This window comes from Diadema antillarum, unplaced genomic scaffold (genome assembly GCF_040938485.1).
Source record: "Diadema antillarum isolate AM-2024a unplaced genomic scaffold, OU_Dant_1.0 seq00000398_RagTag, whole genome shotgun sequence".
NCBI lineage: Eukaryota > Metazoa > Echinodermata > Echinoidea > Diadematoida > Diadematidae > Diadema > Diadema antillarum.
In genome coordinates this window covers 909,262-935,673 of record NW_027271389.1, presented here as the reverse complement: position 1 = coordinate 935,673, position 26,412 = coordinate 909,262, and the positions used below count along the sequence as shown (strand labels likewise).

At 40.3% G+C, this 26,412-nt stretch overlaps 1 protein-coding gene across 1 annotated transcript in view; it reads right to left on the bottom strand.

Moving 5' to 3' along the window:
- Positions 1 to 2,673: 2,673 nt before the first annotated feature.
- The window catches only part of LOC139732046 (long-chain-fatty-acid--CoA ligase 4-like), a 40,457-nt gene continuing 16,718 nt past the window's right edge, over positions 2,674 to 26,412 (bottom strand). The window contains exons 2-14 of the mRNA XM_071642925.1: positions 25,207 to 25,674; positions 23,132 to 23,309; positions 21,221 to 21,327; positions 18,212 to 18,353; positions 14,413 to 14,560; positions 13,657 to 13,852; positions 11,350 to 11,489; positions 9,849 to 10,021; positions 8,957 to 9,031; positions 8,044 to 8,232; positions 6,829 to 6,995; positions 5,092 to 5,200; positions 2,674 to 3,353 (exon numbers count right to left, since the gene is read on the bottom strand). Of these exons, the coding sequence (XP_071499026.1) occupies positions 3,196 to 3,353; positions 5,092 to 5,200; positions 6,829 to 6,995; positions 8,044 to 8,232; positions 8,957 to 9,031; positions 9,849 to 10,021; positions 11,350 to 11,489; positions 13,657 to 13,852; positions 14,413 to 14,560; positions 18,212 to 18,353; positions 21,221 to 21,327; positions 23,132 to 23,309; positions 25,207 to 25,560 (2,136 nt within the window). The 5' untranslated portion in view covers positions 25,561 to 25,674 and the 3' untranslated portion in view covers positions 2,674 to 3,195. The remainder of the gene's footprint in view (positions 3,354 to 5,091; positions 5,201 to 6,828; positions 6,996 to 8,043; positions 8,233 to 8,956; positions 9,032 to 9,848; positions 10,022 to 11,349; positions 11,490 to 13,656; positions 13,853 to 14,412; positions 14,561 to 18,211; positions 18,354 to 21,220; positions 21,328 to 23,131; positions 23,310 to 25,206; positions 25,675 to 26,412) is intronic.

The window sequence follows — 26,412 nt, the reverse complement described above, 5'->3', positions numbered from 1 at the left end:
CATCCCGATTGTGAATTGAACTACTCGCAATATTGTCGGGAAGTCCCGATTCGCGAAAAATTTAGGCTCGCTAAATATAGGGCGTATACAGTACATGTAACCACGAACATCACGGTAACCTCTGATTCACTTCCAGAGACAAAGTGGGCCCCTCTCAGGAGCAATTCCACGTCAACATTTCCCACATGGAATTCTTTTTGGTGTGACGGTAAATTCTTGGGACATCACGGTTATTTAAAGAGACATCAGAATTCTTATTACTTTCAAATCAGTGCACATTTTCAAATCAGTGCACACTTTACAACTGCACATATCCACCCTGAGACGCCAAGAGCAAGATTTCGCAAGATTTTGATTCAGGACTCGATTAAAAGCTTCTCTAAGCTTTACTGTACAAAATGATGGCAGCCGGCTTTACAATTACAACATACATGTAGGATATGAATTTTGTAAAACATACAGGCACATCTTCACAAACTAGAGCATTTTTTTTATCTTTTCTCCTTCTCGAAGGATTTAATAACTAATGACGAAAAAAAACCCCCAAAGATGTAGCAGTGAGCCAAATCCAAAAGCTACAAATCTCATGGTGCAGTTCTCCAATCAACATAAGTCTAAACACGTTTAACTTCAAATGCCAAGTCTTGACTCCTGAATATAACATTTCATTAGCTGAGAAAGAAAAACTGGGGTATTAACAATGTACAAAATTAACTCCCTTCTACTTCTGAACCGAGAATATGTGATGCAAGTTTAGAAGGAGTGTTTTTGTTGTTGTTTTTACATTAATTTTGTACACGCTTTCAGCTAATAAATAATATCGCACTTCAAAGACCTACTTTAAGAATACTTCATGTGTCTCTATAACATGGGAAGCAGTTTGTTTTCTACATGACTTTGGTATGTGCTACTGTCTGAACACTAATGCGTAATGTTGCTTATGCCTAATAGCTGTAAATAGATTCCCACAAAAACAAGGAGAGAGGCCTCAGAAAACTGATGTCAATTTTCATCTTATTCTGTTTTGTTTTTGTTTTTTTCACGGGGGAGTTAAGAGAACAGAACCTGTTGGTATGAATTTCAATAATTTCAGAGTCCCCATCTGAGGGGGAGTTACTTTGACAAGAAAAAAAAAATTGCTTGAGCGCCCAAATTTCTAGGCAAGATAAGTCCTTCCACAACTACTTCCGTTTTCTCGCAGCTTACTTTCAAAGCGCGTGCAACAAGAGGTCTCTCTGGAGCATCCCACATGGAGTCAGAGAGACGCTAGTCTATGATTCACAGCCCGTCGCGTCTAGAAAAACATCCACAAAGCGTGTAGCTTGGGGGAAGTGCATATTTCCCAGAGACAGAAACATGCATCTACGTAGGAAGGCAAAGCACCAACTGTGAGGAAATCTACAGCTGGCCAACACGGAAGAAGGCAGTCAAATATACAACATCCACAAAAAGCTAAAAAAATAAGAAAAAAATCCAAAGAAATAGATACAGGTAGCAAATGACAGTCAACTTTCTATGCTGTCCAATGCATCTGGTGACTGTACGCAAGCAACGAAGGACTTTCGTAAAAAAATCAAGTGATGCAAGTTATTCAAATCTGACACCTGCCGCTTGCGTCTTTCGTAATTCTGACATTGAAACCAGCAAGCTTATCCAATTTGCATTCATTAGTCGTCGCTGGGCAGGGCAAGCAGATATAAGTATTGTTCGTACGTCGAGCATGAAAATTTGAATACATATGCAATGCCCTCAATCAATTGCTCAATAAGATAGTATCAGCACGTGGTCACATTTGGTGGTGTGACAGACAGAAGCATGTTGGTGGACACACACTTTGCTTTGCTCCGATTTCTCACGAATGAACGGAAATGGCGACGGACGCACCTAACACCTTGTACAATCTAATGAACATAAAAGTAGACACATAACCATTAGAGAGACTCTTGATATTACAGCTGCGTGGATCACTGACAAGAGGAGACAGAATTTAGGTTACTAAATTAACGAAGCTACCTGATACGGTTATTCAGGCAAACTACAAAGTTTGCATCATTCTAGTTAAAGTCCTGAATATAACTCTGATCACTGTGCAATTCTTTGAAAACATACTTCCTGAAAATGTAGACGATGCGAGTAAAATATCTTCAGTCGTTTTGATATTGTACATGTGAACATTTGTGAAATTGGTTATAGCAAAATGAAATGATTCTCATAACTGCAAAAGAGATTACTTTCTCCCTCTCTTTCAGAACAGCCTGCAATATCTTAAGAGCACAGACCTATGTGTATAAAGTCACTTCTATTTCTTTCCATCGAGTTAATAATGAACGATAAAAGAGTACACTGAGTATGTGGGTGCAAAATATGATGTGGTCATGTACACTATAGATAGAACAAGTATTTTCTCTTTTATTTCAATGTGAGGGACTCTTTCGATACTTAGTGTGGGAAGTCTTTGGAAGGATCAACTTTGTTGCGCAATGCTTGTCACTGAACCGAGATCCCATGCGACAGAGGAAATAATAATACATAACACGTCTCAAACAAGCGCTGGTGTTCCATGTTATATATTTAGCATAAACATTTTTCTCATAAATCACAAAATGCAGCCTACACTGTACTGAACACTGAAGAGGTGAGAGTATACAAACTTAAAGAGAGAGATATGCACTGTAACGTAATCTCCTTTATGGTAAGATACTTTCTCGTGGCAGACGGTTTCACTATACTTGTTTGACAGAGAAAGCAGGCATCATATGCATTCCACAGATACAGTGATTTCATGTAAGTCCTCTACATGAGCAAGTACATCATTCTTTATGAGGTCGCACTGATTTGGTAAACCTGCCAATGAATGTTTACAAGGTCAACACGAATATATTAAAATTAACGCAAACAAGACACCGCACGTATATATTTACAATTATATTACCCATATTTGTTAATTTAAAAAAAAGAAAAAAAAAACTATAACACACACACACAACAAAAGATTTCCATATGAAATGTATTTCCACATCAAATGTTTTTCACGTTATTTCTTCCTGCAGTGTCTTGGTAATTGTATTCAGCGACATGGAGTTATGAAACACGTACTACACAATACTTTTGAACACCAAATTTAACATTATAATGTACAAGCTATATGCACTGTGTATGAAGGGGGGAGGGGTGCTGTGACCCATTCTCTGGGTATCAATGTTGTCCAAGCATCTTCTTGATAGCAGGGGCAAAGTGCTGAGCAAGAGGCTTGCGTTTGAGCTTGAAGGCGTCAGTCACCAGTCCGTTGTCAGGGGTCCACGCCTCCGCGCTCAGGTGCACCTTCCGAGGTATCTCCCACTTTTGAAGTTTTGCTGCAAAGGTGCAGGAGGCAGACAAATTAAAATCAGGTTGAAATACGATAAAAGTCATTATTTTCGAGAATGAGGAGGGTCACAGGCATTTTTCGCAAGATGTTGTTTTTGCGGTTGGACACCAGGGTTATCGTAGAGCACTATTGCCTGTCCATTCACTCCATAAATTTAATGCAATCAAGATCAAGGTCCTGTTTCATAAAACTTGTTATTAGTAACAACTGCTACATTTCCGAGACAAATTTGCTCTCAGCCACTCAGATGCAAGGATTTCAGTAGCTTACAACAACTATCATAACTTGTTATTGATAACAAGTTAATGAAATGGGGCCCAGGTGGCAATATCTGCGTATGTTGTTGAATTCACGGCCCAACAGTGATTCATAGAATTCGCGAAAATGAAACCATCATGAAAGTAACTGCTTTTTCAGTACTGTAAAAGTGGAAATTTTTGCGGTGTTTCAATTTTCGCGCATTTCGCGCAACCAGAAACTAGCGCGAAAATAAAAGCACGCAAATATTTTTGCTTGCCATATGTGCCTGTGCGTGATGTCTTGATTCCGCGGGATTAAAAACACGCGAAACTCTTCCGACCCGGCCAAGCGCGAAAAATTAGTCATGCAAAAAAAAAAACTTTTACAGTAATCCATGTGAACAATAACAAAGTACCACAGCGCAGCTGAGCAATTTAGTTAATACTAATAGCCAGAATGCTATTCTTTTGACTAGGACTGCTTGAGAATGAAAAAACGAATGTTGTCAATGTAAAAAACTGACTTGAGAAACTGTAGTCTAGACAAGAAAATTGTTAACTGAAACTTCTGACAGTAAATTCAAACTAGCTGTACTTGGACACAGCATGCTTTGTTGTTGAATTGCGGTGGAGACACTAATGTAATATTTTCTTCTCTGCCCTTGTTGCCCCCCCCCCCCCCCCCCCCCATTCTCTGTTGTGGCACTTACTGTACGAGCTGAAATTTTCGTGAATTTCGCGAATTGCCTTTGAACCGCGAAAATAACAACACGCTAAAATAACAACGCGTGAATAACTAAGTTCAGTTAGACCCTCGCAACCGAAAAATTAACAACACACGAATATGTCCTCCAAGTAGCAATTCGCGAAAATATCTGTACGCGAAGATTTCAGCTTGTACAGTATAAACACTGACCTGAAGCATGTCAACAAATCAGAGGTTCAAAGTTAATCTCGTAAAGATCAAACTACTCAATAGACAGCAACTTAACGTTTTTCATCAAAGGGGAATGAAGCCCAAATGTATATATGGATTGATTGAATGAAGCAATATTAGTGAACACATCAGTGAAGAATGAAAATACTTGGACAATACATTCAAAAGTTATGAATTCAAAGTTGTGTTTGGTGCCGCTATCGCTGAATGAGAAGACTACAACAGTGCGTAACACCAAGTAAGAGCAACGATATACACAAAATATTAAGAGAATTCCACAGAAATGTAATTTCCTACAAAAAGTATACATGCACATTCCCTTGGCTTGTTACTGACCAATGGTAAGAGAAAGGTAATTCCCCGTTTTCTGGAAGGTGTAAGTAAAGTGCCCTGTCTTTATGCTAAATTAGTGAATGTATATTGAATTCTCTTTTCACTCTCTTTATATTGTTGTCTATGTGTAACTCCAAAAAAAGTTTGTAGTTTTTTCATCCACCAATGGTGGCAACAAAACTTTCAAAAGAAGGGGGTGTTTTTGTCTTCCTTACCCTCCTTTGCTGCAGCAACCAACGATGAATGCACTTCCTGGTTGAGAGTAGAGCTCTTACACAACTCCTCAAAAGACTTCCCTGATAATCCAACATTATTTGCTGCCTCCTGAAAAACAAAAAAAAAAACAAAAAAACAAAAATTAAAAAAAAATCGAAAGAACATGTGAACAATTTCAAGCCTTGACAGATGAGGGACAGCAACATGGTGGGGAATGACCTAAAGTTTCATCACCTACTTGGGAGGTGGAAGATGAAATATAAAATCTCCTCTGAATAATCTATACAACTCTCGATTCAACTTGGGTATGGTCCCTCTAGAAAGACCTATTACACTCATGTCCTATGTCATACTGCATTGATTTGCATATAAAGTCAGCAAGTGTAATTTGTCATCGGAACCCTTACCATTATCACCAACATCCTTACCACCATCACCACCATCACTATCGCCACCATCATACCCATCACCACCACCACCACCACCACCACCACAATTATCTCCATCCCCACTACCACATCACCATCACCACCTTCACCATCACCATCAATCATCAACCATCAACAATCAACCATCAACCATCAACCATCAACCATCAGCAAGTGCAGTTTGTCATCGGAACCATTACCATTATCACCAACATCCTTACCACCATCACCACCATCACTATCGCTACCATCATACCCATCACCACCACCACCACCACAATTATCTCCATCCCCACCACCACATCACCATCACCACCTTCACCATCACCATCAATCATCAACCATCAACCATCAACCATCAGCAAGTGCAGTTTGTCATCAGAACCATTACCATTATCACCAACATCCTTACCACCATCACCACCATCACTATCGCCACCATCATACCCATCACCACCACCACCACCACCACAATTACCTCCATCCCCACCACCACATCACCATCACCACCTTCACCATCACCATCAATCATCAACAATCAACCATCAACCATCAACCATCAGCAAATGCAGTTTGTCATCGGAACCATTACCATTATCACCAACATCCTTACCACCATCACCACCATCACTATCGCCACCATCATACCCATCACCACCACCACCAGCACCACAATTACCTCCATCCCCACCACCACAGCACCATCACCATCACCATCACCATCACCATCACCATCACCATCACCATCACCATCACTATCACCATCACCATCACCATCACTATCATATCACCACCCTATCACCACCACCACCATCACCATCACCCCATTACCACCATCACCACCATCAGGACTACCATCATCACCACCACCACCAGCACCACAATTACCTCCATCCCCACCACCACAGCACCATCACCATCACCATCACCATCACCATCACCATCACCATCACCATCACCATCACTATCACCATCACCATCACCATCACTATCATATCACCACCCTATCACCACCACCACCATCACCATCACCCCATTACCACCATCACCACCATCCCACTACCATCATCACCACCATCAGGACTACCACCATCACCACCACCACCCTATCACCACCAACAGCGTCGCCATCACCACCACCACCACCACTACCACCATAATCTTCATCATCTCCAAGGCATATAATAGTCACACACTACGAGATAACAAGAGCATTGCCATCTATCTCAAGTTAAGGGTATTGACTCATCAACCAATACCAGAGGTAGTGGCGAGTGCAGTGACTGGCCAAGCTCTGCAGTTGCTCACCTGGAGTGCTTTGTGGTAAGGCACCACGAGGGCGATGCAGTAGTCGTAGAGAGGATCGGCGTAGACGCAGATGTTCTCCACAAAGGGGCTCTTCTTGAGGAAGTTCTCGATGGTTGCCAGGGAGATGTATTCTCCGGTCTGCAGCTTGACGAGGTCTTTCTTGCGGTCTAGACAGAGGGAGAGGGAGAGAAAGTGTGCATATTTAGAGCGGAGCGGGGTGGGGGAAGAATGAGATTGAAATAATTGGATGCGATTTGCTAATACATCAAAGAATGTGAATGAAAAATGTGTAAAAACGATGTATGAACGGTAAACAAAATTATCATTCACTGTGCAACTGCAATACAAAGAAATAAACAAGAACACAGTATCAGGATTGAGAACTATACAATTTTCAAAGTATACAAATAATCAATTATATCAAATCTCACATATATAAACCTCGCCTGTAAAACTGAAGCAGCTGATGAAATTGATCTGGACATAGCGATGGCAGCAAAAGTAAAGGCCATTTCCAACAATAATTTGAAGTTGACCCCACAGATAAAATTTCTGACCAGGATCAACACACTACTTTGCATTGATTGAGTAAGACATCCAATTACCACATCGTATGAGCTTACTTCTATACCCTGCCACAGTTCCTACAGACTTTTATTTGACAAACTCTACTTTGAGAGTGAAATAAAAATGAGGAGGAAATTTCACAAGAAATATACATTTATTAGTTTCTTCAATTGAATACATCTGAAAAAATTTATGTGATATTCACACACTTTTAACTTCAATGTCCTGCAAGTAGATATCCATGTGTTTTTTTTTTGTGTGTGTGTTTTTTTTAAAAACCCACATCTTTCATGGTTCACGCACACTACAACATAACTCATGAAATTCTTCCGTCAAGTAGTTTTTATCATCATTATTATCATATAAATCATGGGCATACATACTCAGGCAGGAATCAAACTATGACCTCTAGATCTCCGGACAGGTGTCTTATCCACTAGACTACCCAGCATCAGGCTGACTGCCAGTGCTGGTTCCTAATCTTTGGATAAGACGCCTGTCTGGAGATCAAGACATCATAGGTTCAAATCCTGCCCAAGTACATATGCCCATGATTTCTTTTGTCGTGGCTACTACTAAAAACACTGGTCAATTCAGTGCATTTTTACATCGATGTAGGGCAATTTGTTAATCAGTTGCGAGACGTACCGATGATTCTCAGGCTGCCATCTGGCAGGAACTCTCCGATGTCCCCAGTGCAGAAGTAGCGGGTGCCGTTCTCCTGGACGAAGGCCTCCTTGGTCAGCTCGTCCATCTTGAAGTAGCCCATGGCGATGTTGCTGCCCCCGACAATGACCTCTCCGCGTGGGTTGGGCTTGTCCTGATTGGTGTAGCCACCTTGGGAATGCGCACACGAAATGGCAAATATGACATTTGGGTTCGTAGGGAAATTGATACATTAATTTTTGCTCACAAGAAATGTGAAAAAAAAAGAAGAGGCAACTATAAATATTATCACAAAGCCAGATGTACACTTACAATGCTTGGAATGGAGCCCACATTTCATTTGTTCCCCCCATCCCGACATGTGGAGGTGAACACTGCAGCACTTATGAAATGACTACTGTATACGCCAAATATATCGTGAGGTTTGTATTTTCGCGAATTTCGCGAGTCGGGTGCTATTCGCGAAATTAAAGACACGCGAAAATATTGACTCTGATCCCCGACGTGAATGTTACGTACGCGTGTACATTTCTCTGTTCAGTATAGGACTCCAAGATCGCGAATTTAACCACTCGCGAAATATATGGCGTATAGAGTATGTTAGTACTTTGGGGAAAGTGTGGCATACTCCAGACTACTACAAAGGTTAGAATTAAGGATTCAAATTTTTGATGGATTGAATTTTCAACTCTGGCGGAGTTACATTAATTTCGCTTATTTTGAATTTCACTGTCAACTTGTTACTCAGAAGAACACAGGACGCAGATGGATACACACGATACACTGAGAGGAAAAATTGCAGGTTTTTTAGTAATGCATGAGGTAAGTCATTGCACAGAATGTATCAGAATATATCATGTCATGCTCACTGTAGACGACATTTGCTATGCCTCACCTTCTGGCCAGTCTATCAGCTTGACCTGGGTAGTGGTCAGGGGCGGTCCGACGTGGCCGATTCTCAGATCTTGTGCTGTTGGAATATCGACATGAAAGAAGATATACATGTACTTCTGAACTCATATTTTTTATTCTGTCAAGTGAATTATGCACAGTACTACAATACAGCAATTGACAATGCATATCAAGTTTTCTGCTGAGAGCTAAAAGGATAATGAGTCATTGTCAAACAGTCAATACATCCAATTTTTGTGATTTTTCAAGTGTACAAGCTTTAAAACCCTTCTGCATGGCAGGGGACAATATGTCCCTCTGTAAGCACTAGCTTGATTCTGTAATGGGACACCCAAGGGTGGTATTGCTTTGCTCATCAATATCACTGCATCGATTCTTTCTTTTATAATACATACATTTAAACTGACTAACATAAATAAACAATATTAATCTCAATAGGGAGCTTAGATTTTCGCGATGCCAACGATCAGAGGAAAAAAAAAAACTGCAAAATTGCTTATCAAAATTGATCTTGCGTCATCAGAGTTTTGACGGTCGGTTCTGGGCCATTTTTGCATCCGCTCAATTCATGACACTAGAGAGCTACTTGATGCACTGATCATACGGGGGCGCCATTTTACTTTTTATAGGTTGCGTCTCCGCATAATCTAAAGCTACTTTTCAACACGACGCAGGATGAGAGGAGAACAACCAGCAAAATTGTCATCTAAACGTCCACGTTGCAAATCTAGAGCTCCCTATTATCATATGTTTGACAATCTGAATAAACATAAACCACGTAAACTGCAAACGCAAGCTGTAAATGCTCCAATACTAATGATATCCTTGGCTAACGGTTATTGATTCACGGCACACAGTGATATGGTTCAACTTACATTCTGACACGCATGCCACCCCGCAGGTCTCAGTGAGGCCGTAGCCCTGGATGAGTGAGCAGTTGAAGCAGGACTGGATGAAGCGTTGCAGGTTGCTGGCGAGAGGGGCGCCCCCACAGATCATGAAGCGCACGTGGCCCCCGAGCTGACGAGTCAGCTTGGAGAAGATTAACCTGTTTGAGTTGGCGACAAATTGTTATGATTTAGAATGAGCTTGCTGTGATTGACTTTAATCACACACAGTATTGTTATTCCACCATTTTAAAAGCATTGCGATACCTTCATTCCCTTCTAGATTTTCACATTGTTTATAGCTAAAAAGATGAAATAAAAATGAACATTCACACACAGAAAAGCATTTGTTCCCCAAACAGAGGCAACAAGTTTTTAAATTACTTTTGGTTCAATCCAATCATCATCAAAACAAGCATGAAGGGGCAACTCTTGAACAGAACTCATAACTTTTGAACAGATTGTCCGATTTTTCCTGAAGCGTTCACTGATGTGTTCTACTAATGTTGCTGCATTCACTCAATTAACATAAACATTTCGGTTTCATTCTCCTTTAAAGGACAAGTTCACCTTCATAAACATAAGGATTGAGAGAATGTAGCAATATTAGTAGAACACATCATTGAAAGTTTGAGGAAAATCGGACAATCCGTTCAAAAGTTATGCATTTTTGAAGTTTTTGTGCAGTAACCGCTGAATGAGAAGACTACTGCAATGTGTGAATAACTTAGATGTCACATGCGTACAACAATATACGGAAAATATAACGAGAATTTCACAAAATTTCATCTTTTGAAAAAAGTACACATTCCCCCGACTCGTTATCGACAAATGTTATGGGTAATATTATTCCCCCTGCCTTTAGAAAGAGGCAAGTCAAGTGCTCTTTTATTACATGGTATGCGAAAAAAGTGAAAATATGTTGAATGTTCTTTACATTTTCTTTATACTGTTGTACGCATATGACTCACAAGCTGTAGTAGTCTCCTCATCCAGCGGTTCCAACACAAAAATTTTAAAAATTCATAACTTTTGCATCGATTGTCCAATTTTCCTCAAACTTTCACTGATGTGTTCTACTAATATTGTTGCATTCTCTCAATCCTTATGTTTATGAAGGTGAACTTGTCCTTTAAATGGACCAAATATTTGATCAAGGATAGCACTTAACATTGCCACTAGGAACAGGCACATGGATTGTACTAGCAATGAACCTCTTCCTGCCAAAATGTGGTCACTTGATCATAAAGACTGCAGATCTGGGCCCCATTTCATAAAAGATGTTAGGATGGCAACTCTTGCTGGAATAGCAACTTCCAATAGCAACAGCCAATCAGGAAGCTGGATTCTTGCCGTTACTATGACAATTGCCATTCCAGCAAGAGCTGCTATCATATCAACTTTATATGAAATGGGGTCCCGGTCCTTGGGGTTGAGCACAGTCATGCCGACTTTTGCCAGCAGCTATCGAACTGCCACAGAGTCTCACCTATTGAGGATGGGTGTGTTGAATCCCCGCTCTAGATGCTTGCTCTTGTATTGCACGGCAAAGTTGAAGATCGCCCTCTGGAGGGCACTGCCCTCCTTTACTTTCTCCGACACTCCCTTGTAAATTCTCTCCAGGACCATCTGGCACATGGAGACAGCAGTGGAGGAAAGAAAACAAAAAAAAAAAAAACGTAGGATTTTTTTCATTGGCAAATCATACCTGTTGCTTATCATTGATATTGTGACAAACTCATACAATTGTGAATAAACCACCTGATCCTCCCCATACTGTATATGCCATATACTTTGTAAGTCTATTTTTTTTTGCGAATCGGGACTTCCTGACAATTTCCTGACAAGTGGTTGAACTTGCGATCGTGGAGTACAGTACTGAATGGAAAAATGCATGCATGCACTTCACATTCATTTCGGGACGAGTTGACATTTTTGCATGCATTCAAATTCACGAATAGCACCCCACTCACAAAATTCATGAAAATAACTAGAAATGTCGCTATGGCGACTGGTATGCCTCCGCCATAATGCATGATTTTCCTAATAGGTCTAGATAGTACATGTGGACAATGTGTGATTACATTTTCACAAAACTGGCAAAATATTGAAATGACAAGTTTGTCACAAATGTGTTGAATGTTCACCTCCCTTGACCTTGGTTTAATTGGATGAAAAGGAGAGCATGTATTTGGGGATTTAAGGACTTTAACTTGACTTTGACCCATTCATACATTTATGCATTGAGTAATTTTCATGGTACCGGTATGGAGAAAGAGTGCAATTTCTGTACTGAATAGTAAATTGTTACCATGTTCATCTGGCCTTTGACCCTAAAATTCATAAGATACTAGTAATCACTTTCAGGTAGAACATGCATAAATATGCAGTAAATTTCACGATAAATTGAGCCACTTCTGAGATATGGAGGAAAAGTTAGTTCAGCACTTTCACTTGATCTTTGACCTTTTGACCTTTGAGGCAAAAAAAAAAAAAAAAAAAAAACTCTCCAGAGAATTTCAATTAGGTTACACATGCATACACCAAGTGTAAAAAAAAAATAATAATCCTGCTGGCATTGCATGAACATGAGGGAAATAGTAAAATTTTGAAGAGTTGCACTTGACCTTTGACCCCTGACCTTTGACCCCATGAACCCTACATTCTCTAGATAATCACTGCCAGTCAGTACATGTATATACTATGTTCCATGAAGATACCTTGAACAATTTTCCAATTTACAGAGAAAAAAAAGAAGTTTTAATACTTTTACTCTACCTTTTGACCTTTGACCTTTGACCTCATGACCCAAACTTTCACCAGAGAATCTAAATTGGGTAATACATGTATACACTAAGTTTCAAGAAAACATCTTCTGGCATTGCATAGATATGGTGGAAATAGTGAAATTTTATGTATTTGACCTTGACCTTTTGACCTTTGACCTTGAGCACGCGCACCCAAAAGTTGACAGGCACAACTTCACCCCCTAATACACATACATGCCAAGTTTCATTAGGATACCTCAACAGATTTTGATAGTTACCTTGTCCACAAAATTCATTACGGACGGACGGAAAGACGGACGGACGGACGCAAGGACGGACGGACGGACGGAAGGACGGACGGACGGAAGGACGGACGGACGGAAGGACGGAAGGACGGACGGACGGACGGACGGACAAACCGAAAACATAATGCCTCCGGCACCACTTCGTGGCGGAGGCATAAAAACCTCAAAAATATTCGGCATGTATAGTACGCCATATACACTTGTAGTGCGTGAGCATAATATTTCGCATATCGGGGCTTGAGAGGCAATGCCACTTATGGTAAAAATGTGACCAAGAGCCACAGAAATGGAATGAGAAACCGGCATCATCCCTTTTCAAAATGAAAACTGAGCAAATTTCCCATCATGGCAATTACAGCATATTGCGCTCGTAATACTGAGCGCAGTATCTAATTTTGGCATGTTGCACATTTTGTGAAAATCAGTCAGGAATTCTCTTGCAAGGCATTTAGTTTATTTTGTTTTGCTTCAGTTTCTTTTCACAATTTGAAATGTTCCCATTCATGTAACACTGTTTGAAATTGCTTCATGCGCAGCCTGCCAGTATCAGCTTTTTGGCAATTGTACTCATTTTCATCATAAAGACAATAAAACATCAAAATCACAATCACATTCGCAATCAAAATCAAAATCACATTCGCAATCAAAATCAAATGTACAGTGAAAGTTAGTATCAGACTTGGACTCCATATCTAAATTCAAAATCAAACATCAACTGCTCACCGGCACGAACACCATGAGGTTGGGCTTGAGGATGCGGATGTCCCCAGGGCATCCCTTCTTCAGCCTGGTGCCCGTGTCCGTCAGGGTCTGGGGCGTGGAGTAGCCCAGCCGGCAACCCAGGGTGATGAGGGACAGCTCTACCACCACCTCTAGGATGTGGGCTAGCGGGAGGTACACCGACGCCGTCTCACCAACCCTGTCGGTAGACGAGATTGCAGCTATAATTACAAGATTCTGCTTGACTTTATCCACAATGCCCCCTCCCAAATGAAAAGGCTTTGTACACTTTTATGAATGAAAACAGATCACTCATGACGACAGCAGGTTAAAAAAAGAAAAGGAAATTATATTTTAAGATTATATTAAAACACCTGTCGAGTTTACAAGTGATCAAAGTGCTTGTTTTTATATACAATTCACTTTAAGGAGAAACAATGACTTAAAGATACACTGTAATCATGATTTAACTTACCTCATGACTAACCTTTCCCTACTCATGTATACACAAAGATAAGCAATTAGAATGACGACGTCACCAAATGAAAGAGAAAAATCAAAACTGAAGTTCACAGATATTCAAGTTTTGTTATAAAGTTGTTCTAGAGAGGACATTAGCATCTGAACTTGAAATACACTGTACAATATCTATCATTTATATTGACACCAAGTGTCTCTGTCACTGAGGGAAGATATGAAATAAGTTTGTGAAGTTATATCTTTCAGAGTCAATGAAAGTGATTTGACAAAGACCCTCACCCAACATCGTTGATGCGGTCGACTGCACCACAAACTGCGGCCAGAACGTTCTTGTGTGAAATCATCACACCCTTTGGCTTTCCTGTAGATCCACTTGTGTACATAATGATGGCAAGATCATTGGCACTCGGCTCTGACCGTTTCACATCTGAAACAAAAACCAAAATGCATGCAGAAATTGAGAAGAACATTTTAATGGGAATGGGGGATGGGATTACTTTGACTTGCAATGCTTCAATTTTTTGTTTTGTTTTTTATAGTAGCCCTCAACACATGCATAACAGCAGCCCCAAATAAGCAATAGCAACAATACTTCTACTGCACAGTTGAAATAGGCAGCCTGAATTGAAAATGATCACCACTGATCAAGAAATCTGGTCACATTTGCTGAAGAGCCAAGAGACAACATTATCAAACAACAAATAGTATGAATGATGCTTGCGTAATCCCAAAACAAAAAGCAAAGACCTCAGCACACAGAGTTATCTCAGAATCAGTACAGTTTATCTTCAAATGGCACAAGTCCTGCATACCGATACCGAGTGCAACGTACTGTGAAAATCTTTGTACTCTACCACTGTTAGTGGTTGAGACTATACTTGTGTCCCTGAATTGAGGTATTAGAGAAGTAATACTCTATTAAAAGTTTTTCCATATTTCATGTTCTGCTTATTTGTTTGAGAGTTGTTTTTCCTCAGCAAGACTAATTTCACACAGTAACAGTGAGATTTTTGGCATTTAACCCGTTTAGGACAAGTCCCGAGTATACTCGGGCAAGTGTCTATGGGAAATGCGTGTTGAAACAAAATCAATCCGTCCTCAACGGATTAAAGAAGTAAGCCAATTCATGGTGGAAAATGATGCCCATAGCATTAATAGATTCATGAAGTGTTTACATCTCTACATACAGTACAAACACCATACAATTTGTAAACTGAGACTTGTAAGACAATTTCAGAAGAAGTTGAATTAGTGATATATGGGCCATTCTCAGATTAAGTGTGCAATTCCATGTGAGTAAAACCGAAAAATCAACCACAAAGTAATACATTCAAAGACGTGTTTTCGGAAACTTCAAAACCGGTCAAATACGAAACAAAAAGTGGAACATTCTAAATGATGGCCATTCACTGAGTAAAAATGAATGGAAATAGAGCATCATTTTTTATTTTTGATCACCAATCAGATACGTTACCACAAATTTACATGTTGTAATGGACTCCTAACTCTGAAGTAAATTTATTGTTTTGATCCAATTTCTGTTCAGGAAAAGACATCTGTCCCCCCTAAAGATATTGCGGTCTTTCAAGAGGTAAAGATGTTGTCATCCCTTGCTAATTGGTAGAAATTATTTCTGTGTGGTAGTTTGAAATATGCTTTTTGCTGAAAGGAAATGTAACCTTAAGATTCACTTTGTATTTTTAGCAAATTTCGCTTACAAATAAAGTTTCGAATCCCACAAATCATGCAAAGGGAACGATCCGATCTGGAATTTCCACTGGAAACAAATATGAATTGCTTTCCTGGGGAAATAACTATTGAAAAACATCGAATCACCTTTGGTAACGTATCTGGTAAAAATATGAGTAATAATTTTAGTTGTGTATGAATTAATAAATATCACCTGTTTAATTATTGACCTCATGAATTGATGTAAAAATGAATGATGTAAGCCCAAATTAACAATTTTAAACATTGTACGTAATATTTAAACTATGAAATGTAGTGGAAAAGAGCCCTAAATGTGAAAGCTGAGTTCTTCATTCACAGAATATTCTCATCTTACGTCTGAATGTATTTATCCATCTGACTATAAATATTCATTAAGTTTTGATGGATAATGCAAACAAGGTTTAAAAATATATATTTTTTGCAGGCACTTAGAAAGAAGTAGGTACAGTCTCTATGAACTCGATATGCTAAACAGTTGTTTGACCTATGGTAACGTATTTGGCTCATCCCTTTTAATGAAAATGAATAAATAATTGTTCAACTTATCAATGAATCTTGAGTAGTTCTTCATATGTTGAAAAACACTAGAATAAATATGCAACAGAACACTGAAACTTTTCTCGGAAGCGTTTCATAAACTACTTTTTACTCTTTCAAAGTTTGGTAACGTATCTGGCGTACCGTAAATGAATCTGTAGGTGAAGTTACAGAGCAATTTCTACTGAATATTCTTCATTTGAACATAACTTTAATTTTTTATGGAAGCGTCATTCTATGCAGAATTGTTTTATGAACACCTTGTTTTACATAACATTATTTGTCACCGCGGGTGCCCTGAATTATACGTAACATATCTGCTAAATCTGAAAAGCAAAAAACTGATATGCTGAATCTTAGCTTCGTCTTGTAAAATAAACGTTCAAAGTTGTTGCATAGAATATGAAAGTGGCTGGGTTTTATAGAATAGAACTTTGGAGTTTATGAGCACACAACGATTTGTTTGTAAAAACATTTACAATTTCTTTTCAGCATTTTGATTATATGGTAACGTATCTGTCGGAAAACTTGACATTGAATTGTGAGACACTGACGCACAAAGAAAAATCATGTGGAAGTGTTGCTCTTTTTCACCTCTCTGTCCTTTTGGTGTAAGAATATAATCCTGAGGTCCAACAAAACGAAGCATGTAATGTGTAGGGATGAATTTTGACCAGATTTGATCCCCAGAAAGCACAAGACCAATGAGCAAAATTCGGTCACGTATCTGGGGTAACGTATCTGTGGTAACGTATATGGTCGATCATATTATTATGAGAGCGATATCTACCAAATATTTCTCACTTGTACTAAACTCTAATGTTGAATCGATGCGTCATTCCGAGGAGTAATGTATAATATACAATTTGTCTGACATTGCAATATCTGTCGCAGTGGGTGGCGTGAAAAGTATGTAACGTATCTGTCCAAATAAAAGTGTAGAAAACCGATATTTCAAACATTGTACCGTATTTTCAATAAAGAGCTGTTGCACAAAAAAATCTAAGTACTTGCAGTGTATGAAGTATATCCTCAGGGTTTCATATACACAGGGTCATTGTATAGTCTTGTTATTTTCGCAATGCTGTAACACTAAAGAAACTGGTAACGTATCTGGCGGTGAATTTGGCGACAGGTTTCAAAAGGCTATAAAAAAAGAAGTCAATAAAAATTTTGGAACTTTTTGAGTATTGTGATTAGCACATATGATATGCTCATCGTCCATGAAAATGATATTTGGAAAGTGTGTTTGTGGACGGAGAGGAGCAATAAAACATAATTCTGAAATAGCCGGCGACACTGCGTTTTGGGGGTCTTAACGAAGTTTAACAGCAAAATTTTATACAAAAAGGCAGACAACCGCATTTGATCGTGTTTATTTTTAACAAATAAAAGTCCTCGTGATATATTATAAACATTTAGATAGTATCTAATAGGTTTCAGGGAACCGCAAACTGTCATGGAATGTCGGCGACACCAAAATTCCGTATTTGAACGCTTTTACTGAGAATGGGCCATATAGAACAAGAAAGAAGTACCATCACTTTTCAAGATAAAAACTCAGCGTTTTCCCATCTCAGATACGATAAACAAAGCATTTGTGTTACAGTGAGGTAATATTTTTGGGAGTCGTTGATTTACCGAATATTGGCTGACTCGCACAATTTGCAGAAATATAAACGCTGCGTACGGACTATTTCTGCTGGCAATCATAGTGGCAAATATTCAAAGCTAGCTGCCAAGGGTAAGAGGAGTAAGAAATTAGAGGAGTGCCCAGCAAATGGACTGACAGACAAACAAAAAAACTCACTCTTTGTGGAGGCACCAATGTTGATGACCGACTGGAATGAGGTGACCTTGATGCCGTTGCTAAGCTTCTTCTCGTCCAGCTTGGACGTTGGGTCCTCCATGCATATAATGTGGCTCACTGATGGAATATCTTTCTGGATAGCCTGCAAAAGCAGAATTGAATTGAATTGAATTGAGTTGAATTGAATTGAATTGAATTGAATTGAATTGAATTGAATTGAATTGAATTGAATTGAATTGAATTGAATTGAATTGAATTGAATTGAATTGAATTGAATTGAATTGAATTGAACCTAACTAAATTGAACTAAATTGAACTAAATTGAATTGAATTGAATTGAATTGAAAGATCGAAAGCAAGGCTACCCTTCAGCACCAATTTAATCGCCAGTATGGGTGTAGAGTATGTACCCTCTGACAGCTGAAGTAGTCTCATCCTTATCTCTCCCAACAAGATAGTTACTCCAGGCACAAGTACACTTTCATTGAGAGGGAAGATGAAACACGATATGACAAATGACAACTTTTACAAAACTAAACAATCACTATTCACCTAAGTAGTCTTGAAACATACGAAATCCTCAGATATGAATCTTTGTGGTGCACCTCTAAATTTGTTGTCAGATCCTTTAAATTTGAATCCAAGGCACTGTAAGGGTATACTGTATACACAGAGATGTTCAAGAACAATGTATTTGATTTGATACCTCAAGAATACATATACACGTGTATTCTGTAGTTCTGAGTATTCCTTTTAAAACAAACTATCCTAATATGGTCAATGTCGTTTGTGTTCTAGAGATTAAACTGGTAATTGTTCAAGGTGTATTGAAAAAGTTTGATGTTGTAAATGAGCACTTTCCTCTTATATCAACAGACTGCTGAGAGTACCACCTTGAATTAGATCAATCAACCTATTTCCAAAACTGGTTCAGGGTCACTTAGATATAGATAATAGATCATTCACTCTTGAGTTGCCATTGGTATCACGATTTGGTACTGTAAACGATTTCCCTTCTCAAACACACTGTGATCCTAAAAAACCCACTGCATTCCATGAAAACTGTTTGTAGTTAGAGACTGAGCTAGGCTTGTGGGGGGGGGGGGGGGTTATCTACCTTTCAGCATAGACAATTTTGACAGCCCTACTGTTTGGCTAAAACGCAAATACAGACTTGAATCCCAAGGATCACTATTGTTACAGACAGGACAAGTCAAAGGCACACATGACCCATGAGATAAATAGTCGCACGATATCTGTCAGGCCTGCGCTGCCCTGGATCTGAAGAAGACCTAGAGGCTGACTTTTGCAAACACTGCATGTATACTTTACGCAAACAGCGTGAACAAGGACACCTTCCGGTGGCATTTTGGTCATGTGATCAGAGTGAGGTCATGTGGTCACAGAGTGAGCACCTCGTGGGGCTCACTCCAGTTTCAGCCCCTACTCTGGCGGGGCCAAAGTGCAGGACTAAATCACAGGTATTGGGGTATTAAGGCATCGCTAGTGTCCAAGTATTCCACTTGGACGGTAACAAAGTCTGTCAAATCAGCAATGCTCAAATGTTTGAAGTACCAGTATGTAAACACACATTTTTTTTTTTTCACACACTGCCTCAAGCCAGTTCAGCAAGAATTACACAGAGCACCAACATCTTACAACTGGTTTGTTAGTATTGAATTGTATCGCACAAACATGGGTAGGATACCTGTACATGTATATTAAAAGTGAAGCAGAATCGAACTTTGTCCATACATATGATGCAGGAAAGTATGGTCATAATTACACTACATTGTATATCAAGTTAACTGCATTTGATGAGGCTATTTTCAGTGCAGCGGGCCTTAAAGACACTTCCCGGAGTCTATATATGTCTCCTTGAGTATTCGTGTTTGTCTTGTTTTTTCCTAATCTGACCCACCACTTATCAATGTTTGATTTTCCTCTACTTAAACCCAGTAAATACCACTTGTGTCCTCTGTCATCCTGTTGTATGGTTTGTAAGTACAGTTCTTCACTAGAGGCTTTAACTAACTTCCTACCTCACCAACAAGCTGATTTGCATATCATGCTTCAACTTTGTTTTTTATCACTGAGGCATGTAATTAACTTGGCAGCCTGAAGAGCTGTTATATGTTACAATATTTTTTTGTTTGATAAAACAAAAGAAACCTCCGTAAAAATGGGAAAACAATTCTTCATTAACTTGACCAATGACCAAAGTTTAGATAAACATGATTACTGCAGATGCATTATTTTTGGCATGGTTTAAAGAAACAATAACAAACCCTGTCCTAAAGTCTTATGGCTAGATGATGTGACATCGTGGACTGACATGACATCCACCCAACAGACAGTATATTGACCACGTCGGTTTTAAAAACATTGTAACTAATGCTGGTCAGTGACAGAAGGCTTCTAACATTAAGAAGAAAAGTTGATTTAACAGGTTTCGCAGTCAGTCAGGTGCATTGCTTGGTCAGTGCATAAAGTAACTATTGCCAGGCACACTGAAGCCTCCCTGTTACGGCTGAAAAAGAGATGAACGTGTATGTTGTCAAAGTCAAGCTGTTGCTGCTTGTAGATTTATGTATGTTACATAGCCACTGAGAATGAACTTCCATGTTTATGAGTACACTACCGCAGGACTATTTTGGGTTTTAGTCCCCTCCAAATGACTACTGAAAGTGGTTTAAGTGCCCTGCCTAGAGGCACAACCGTTACAGCCAGCGGACTTGCTCCAGGGACCTTAAAAAGACTTGGTCTTATTTGCAGATCTGCAAAGAGGCCCAGCTATTAACAATGACACACACCGAGACTTCCTTCAGCTCAAGGACAATAAAGTGTGGTAGCAGTAGGAGTAGATGTCCAGAAAACAAACAATTTAAGAATAAGAAACAAAATACAAATGTGGAATGAATGGTATTTTGACTGCCATCTGCAATCATCTCAACGTGATTGACAGCTTGACTCCTCCCATCTTTTGTCGAATGGTCTGCTCTTCCTTACCTTCAGCTTTGGTAAGAGTGACGTCGTCGTGATGACATATTTCACGTTTGTTTGGTTGATTCCGTACGTGATGGCTGCTTCTCCGAGAGTGGCGTAGAGTGTAACCACTGTGGAGGAAAGTACAGTAAGAGATTGAAGAGCATTACACACCATGAAGCAAGAGTCGGAGGAGGAGGAGGAGGAGGAGGAGGAGGAGGAGGAGGGGGGAGGAGGAGGGGAGGAGGACGAGGAAGGGGAGGAAGAGGAGGAGGAGGAGGAGGAGGAGAGGAGGAGGAGGAGGAGAGGAGGAGGAGGAGGTGGTGGAGGAGGAGGTGGATGAGGATGAGGAAGAAGAGGAGGAGGAGGAAGAGGAGGAGGAGGAGGAGAAGAAGAAGGGGGAGGAGGAGAAGAAGGAGGAGGAGGAGAAGAAGGAGGAGGAGGAGGGGAGGAGGAGGAAGAGGAGGAAGAGGGGGAAGAGGAGGAGGAGGAGGAGGAGGTGGAGGAGGAGGGGAGGAGGAGGAGGAGGAGGAGGAAGAGGAGGAGGAGAAGGAGGAGGAAGAGGAGGAGAAGGAGGAGGAGAAGGAGGAGGTGGAGGAGGAGGGGGAGGAGGAGGTGGTGGAGGAGGAGGAGGAAGAGGAGGAAGAGGAGGAGGAGGAGAAGGAGGAGGTGGAAGAGGAGGAGCAGGGGAGGAGGAGGGGGAGGAGGAGGAGGGGGAGGAAGAAGAGGAGGAGGAGGAAGAGGAGGAGGAGAGGAGGTGGAAGAGGAGGAAGAGGAGGAGGAGAAGAAGTAAAGAGGAGGAGTAGGAGGAGGAGGGGGAAGGGGAAGAGGACATAGAGTAGAAGGAGCAAGCGCAGAAGGAGCAGGAAAAGGAGGAAGAGAAGGAAAGAAAGAGAAGAGGAAGTAAATAAAGAAGAAAAAGAAGTGCCTGCAACAGGAGGATGAAATAGAGAAGATGAATGAAGAAAAGAATAAAGGAGTAGGGGAATGACGCAAAGGAAAATACACAGAGGAAAGGGGAAAGACAAAGGAATAATGATGAAACAGAAAAAGGAGAAGAAAAAGGCAAAGAGCAACAGTAGCAAGAAGGTTGTGATGCCATGGACATTTGTTTAGTTGAGTCTAGGAGTAATGGTAGCTTTTTCTAAAAGTGATGAAGAATGTGAGCACAAAAGCAGAAGATATGTACGACAGGTGCCGAAGTGACAAGACATTAAAGTGAGAAAAGCAACTCGCAGTGTTGATATCAAGAAATCTATTCTCAAGGTTTGCGGAATCAAAGTGAGCGGGAACCGATAATCAATGCCTCTGGCATCGTTATCTGTCTTTCCAATATGTGGATTCTGTTTCATTCTGTTTTGTTTTTCTCCAGAGGCATCTGTTACACAAATGATGGCATGGAAAAGTCATGGTGCTGGGTGGTAGGTGCAAATTGTTCTGTTGTCCCAGTTTGACAATGCTGGCATGTACATTCACATTTAAGTGCTTTGACAAAAATAAAAATGTGAAAAAAACAAGAAGAATCTGACAATTCATCAATTGGTCTCATCCACAAAGTTACATTTGAAGATATGCCTATGGGCAAAATGTGTCTCTCTTTATGGATTAAGTGGGAGAGATTTGAGTCTGATGTGTGGGATCGTGCTTGATAACAGAGCATGCCATGCCAAGATAACATATCAAGTTTGCCATGAGCTCAATGAAAATTGCTGGAATTATCACCTAGATTATCACCTAGAATTATCAAATGATCTTGGCTCATCATCAAATTTGCATTGCACATGAGCTCCTCTGATACCCATTTTCTCCTAAGTTCTAATGGCTTCTTTCAGTTGGGGAGAGAAGGGGGGGGGGTGGAGGGAGAACAAAATACACTTAATTCTAACAGTTGTAATATAATACAAACATCAAACTGCAGAGGAGCAAATGTATCACCTGGAAAGTTGTATCTGAAGCAGGCTTGTAGACCTATCTGGAACTCTGCCCTCGTCTCGGCGAAGATGAGAATGTTTTGTCTGGGCTGGAGGCCGAGGCTCATGAGGCCCTTGCCAAAGTTGTCCACGTCGCTGAAGAACTCTGCGTATGTTCTCCATTGATAGTCCCCCATGATCAACTAGAGACGATGCAGGAAAGGGGAGGGGGTGGGAGGGTGAAGGAGGGAGAAAAAAATGAAAACATATTTAAGATTTAAAACTGATGTAAATTCATATGCACCTTGCGGGTAGTGATACAAACAGGGCTGCAACCCTTCCCACATTAATCCTTTTGAAGACTAGTCTCAAGTACATTGTACACTCACCCAGGTGTCTATGGGAAATGTGCATTACAGTAAAATCAACTCATCCCAACAGGTTGATGCCATATCAGGCAGGTTCCAGAGAACAATCAGGGAAACATTTGTATGATGCAAGCATCTCCATCTATGCAATACTCTTTCCCAACTAATTGAGACTTTTATATTCCTTTGTCTGGACATGACGAAATATGCATAGTTTTCAGTGAGTCTCCTGCAGAATAATGAGACTCAAGGGGACAGAGTTTCACCTACATCAACAATCTTTAATTAAAGTCAATTCATGTGCACCTTGCATGTAGCTTAACAACTGATACTCAGCAATCACAGAAAACTTTCACTGACACGAAACCAATTTGATACTCACAAGCACATAAAACCTTCCCCAACACGAAACCGATCATGTTAGGTATGTCATAAACTCATTGTACTGGATTTTGCAACCTCCATTTTTCTAGATAATACACAATTGTACAATGCTCTTCACTTGTAAACAAGCCTACAGATCAAAGGTGTTGTTTGTTTTGGCAACAAAACTCACATGTTTATGTGCATCACACGTCTAGACTATGTTTGATACATGTAAGAAAAGATATTCAATATTCCTTTATCGGCAGCAATTTCAAGAGCTTTAAGAATGAAAATACATGTAGGAGACATAACCTGACATCATTTGTCTGCAAACAGGCCTGCATGTCCATTGTCATTGATAACAGGAGAATAACGAACATGAACAGAGGACAAAACATGTCTCTTGCTGCCACTGCACGGTCTCTTGGGGTGTGTACAGTATGCGATGCATACCACTATGAAGTTAGTCATAACCTTGTGGCACTGTCTACATTATTTTTTTATGGGGGGGGGGGGGGGAGGGGCAACAATAAGCCGTCATGTATACATCATAAGAAATACACATTACCGGTGCCTTCAAGTTATGAGAATCACTCTACTCAGAAAGATAGTGACTTCTCCAGATGAATTCTTTATCTTCATGCAATGCTGAAAGGCATGTTACTTCACTGCTCTTTTCTTCTTGTTTTTTTTTTCATTGTGCAACATACTTTGCTCTCAACAGTCTGACATGCTTCTGTTTCATATTTGTGTTGATAAATAAACACCCTTTACCCTATGATGCCTAGCTTAAACTGGTTCCTACATACATTGTCATATCCATAATACGAAACTATACACTCTATGAGACGACTTAGTACCGGCAGTTGTTACCAGCAGGTATTCGTGCTTCGTAACCTTCTGGCTTGACATGCAGTGTTCAATGCCACAATGGCACAAAGGCCACAATTCTAACCTTATACAAATATGACATTTTAATGCCACTACATTGCAGACACACGTGATGAAAAAGACTAAACAGGTGTGGCATTTGAGGAATAGAAGCTCAAATTCTGAGAATCCCTGATCACAACTTTCAACAAGCAACTGCACACACCAGGGAGGAACATGCCAGAATAATGTGAAACACAGAAGCAGCAAAATGTGCCACTGACTACAATAGGACTTAAAAATATCTAAAAGGTCACCATCATCTGTTAGTATCAATGACAAATATTGCCCCTGAAAATTCTCTTAGGTTTATGCACACGCAACTGCTGTAATTCAATGCTGCTACTAACATATATTCCAGGTATCAAGTTCAGATGTATAATTGAAAAGATAGCTAGACCATTACACATCCTCAAAAGAATAAAACATCAAGTACCTTTTTGAAGACTTTGCCATTTGGCTGCACCTCATCCTCCTCGGAGAGAATCTGACGAGTTCCTATCGCCTCCAGGTCACTGTACTCTTGGCAGTTCCTCTCAAAGTCCTCCGCGAGGGTCGCGCAGTCCTCGCGCCGCCGGATCTTGAGCCCGTTGGTCCCGATGATGCGCCACGCCTTGCGCCTGTCGCCGTCTATTGGTAGTGCCTTGAGTCGGTTCTGGTACTGCCACGCGCTGTAGGTGGCAATCTGCCACGGGATGTACGTGGCCATGTCGTAGACCCAGGCTATGGCCTGGATTGCACGTATGATGAGCGAGACGTGGAGCGGCTCGCTATCGCCATTTTCTGCCATTTTGCAGTGTGAAATGTCTCTGTCTCTCTCTCTCTCTCTACGGGCAGGTCAACTTTTTGTTTCTTGGAGTCTCAACGGTAGACAATTTGACAACTTGAACCGTAGTAAGGTTACCTGTGGCAAGAAAAAGGAAAACAGAAAGTGTAAAATTACCATATTAAAAAGTGGATTGGTAACCATGAGCAAAGACAAGTCAATATATTGATATGAACACAGAAGTATAGAGGGTAAAGATAACCATTCATCAATCACCATTTTCACTTCAAGTTCTCTTTTAAAAGCCTCTCGCTAATGTTATAAACATGTCCCCCACCCCCCCCCCCCCCCCCACCCCCAACTGATCCAGATACTCACACCATGGAAATTTTCTGTCATTACCACTGGCAATTATTGGTACAGTGCATAACGGGTCAATAGTATTGATTATTGAAGCAGTGGTCCACCAGTGGACCGTTGCATTAAAGTTACTATTGTGGTAACTTTGCCATCCAATGGTAACTTCCATGGAATTCTTGATTTTGATTGGCTGTTGAGTATTGTTGCCATGGTAGTTACCATTGGATGGCAAAGCTACCACAAAAGTAACTTTTATGCAACGGGCCACAGAGGTGGTTGACATACATGTACAGTACAACTAAATCATCAAGCCTAATGCCAGGGTGATCCTATGGGGCAGAATGACAATCTCAACAGAAGGAAGCAAGCCTGTTCAACGTAGGAAGTGTTGATTATTAGAAGCACCGTTCAACAATGTGTCAAGTTTTTAAAAAAAGGAAAATATCTGAGCCACATGGTCCTGCTACCAGGACCATGTGGCTACCTGCTACCAGGACTACTACCAGTATCAGATAC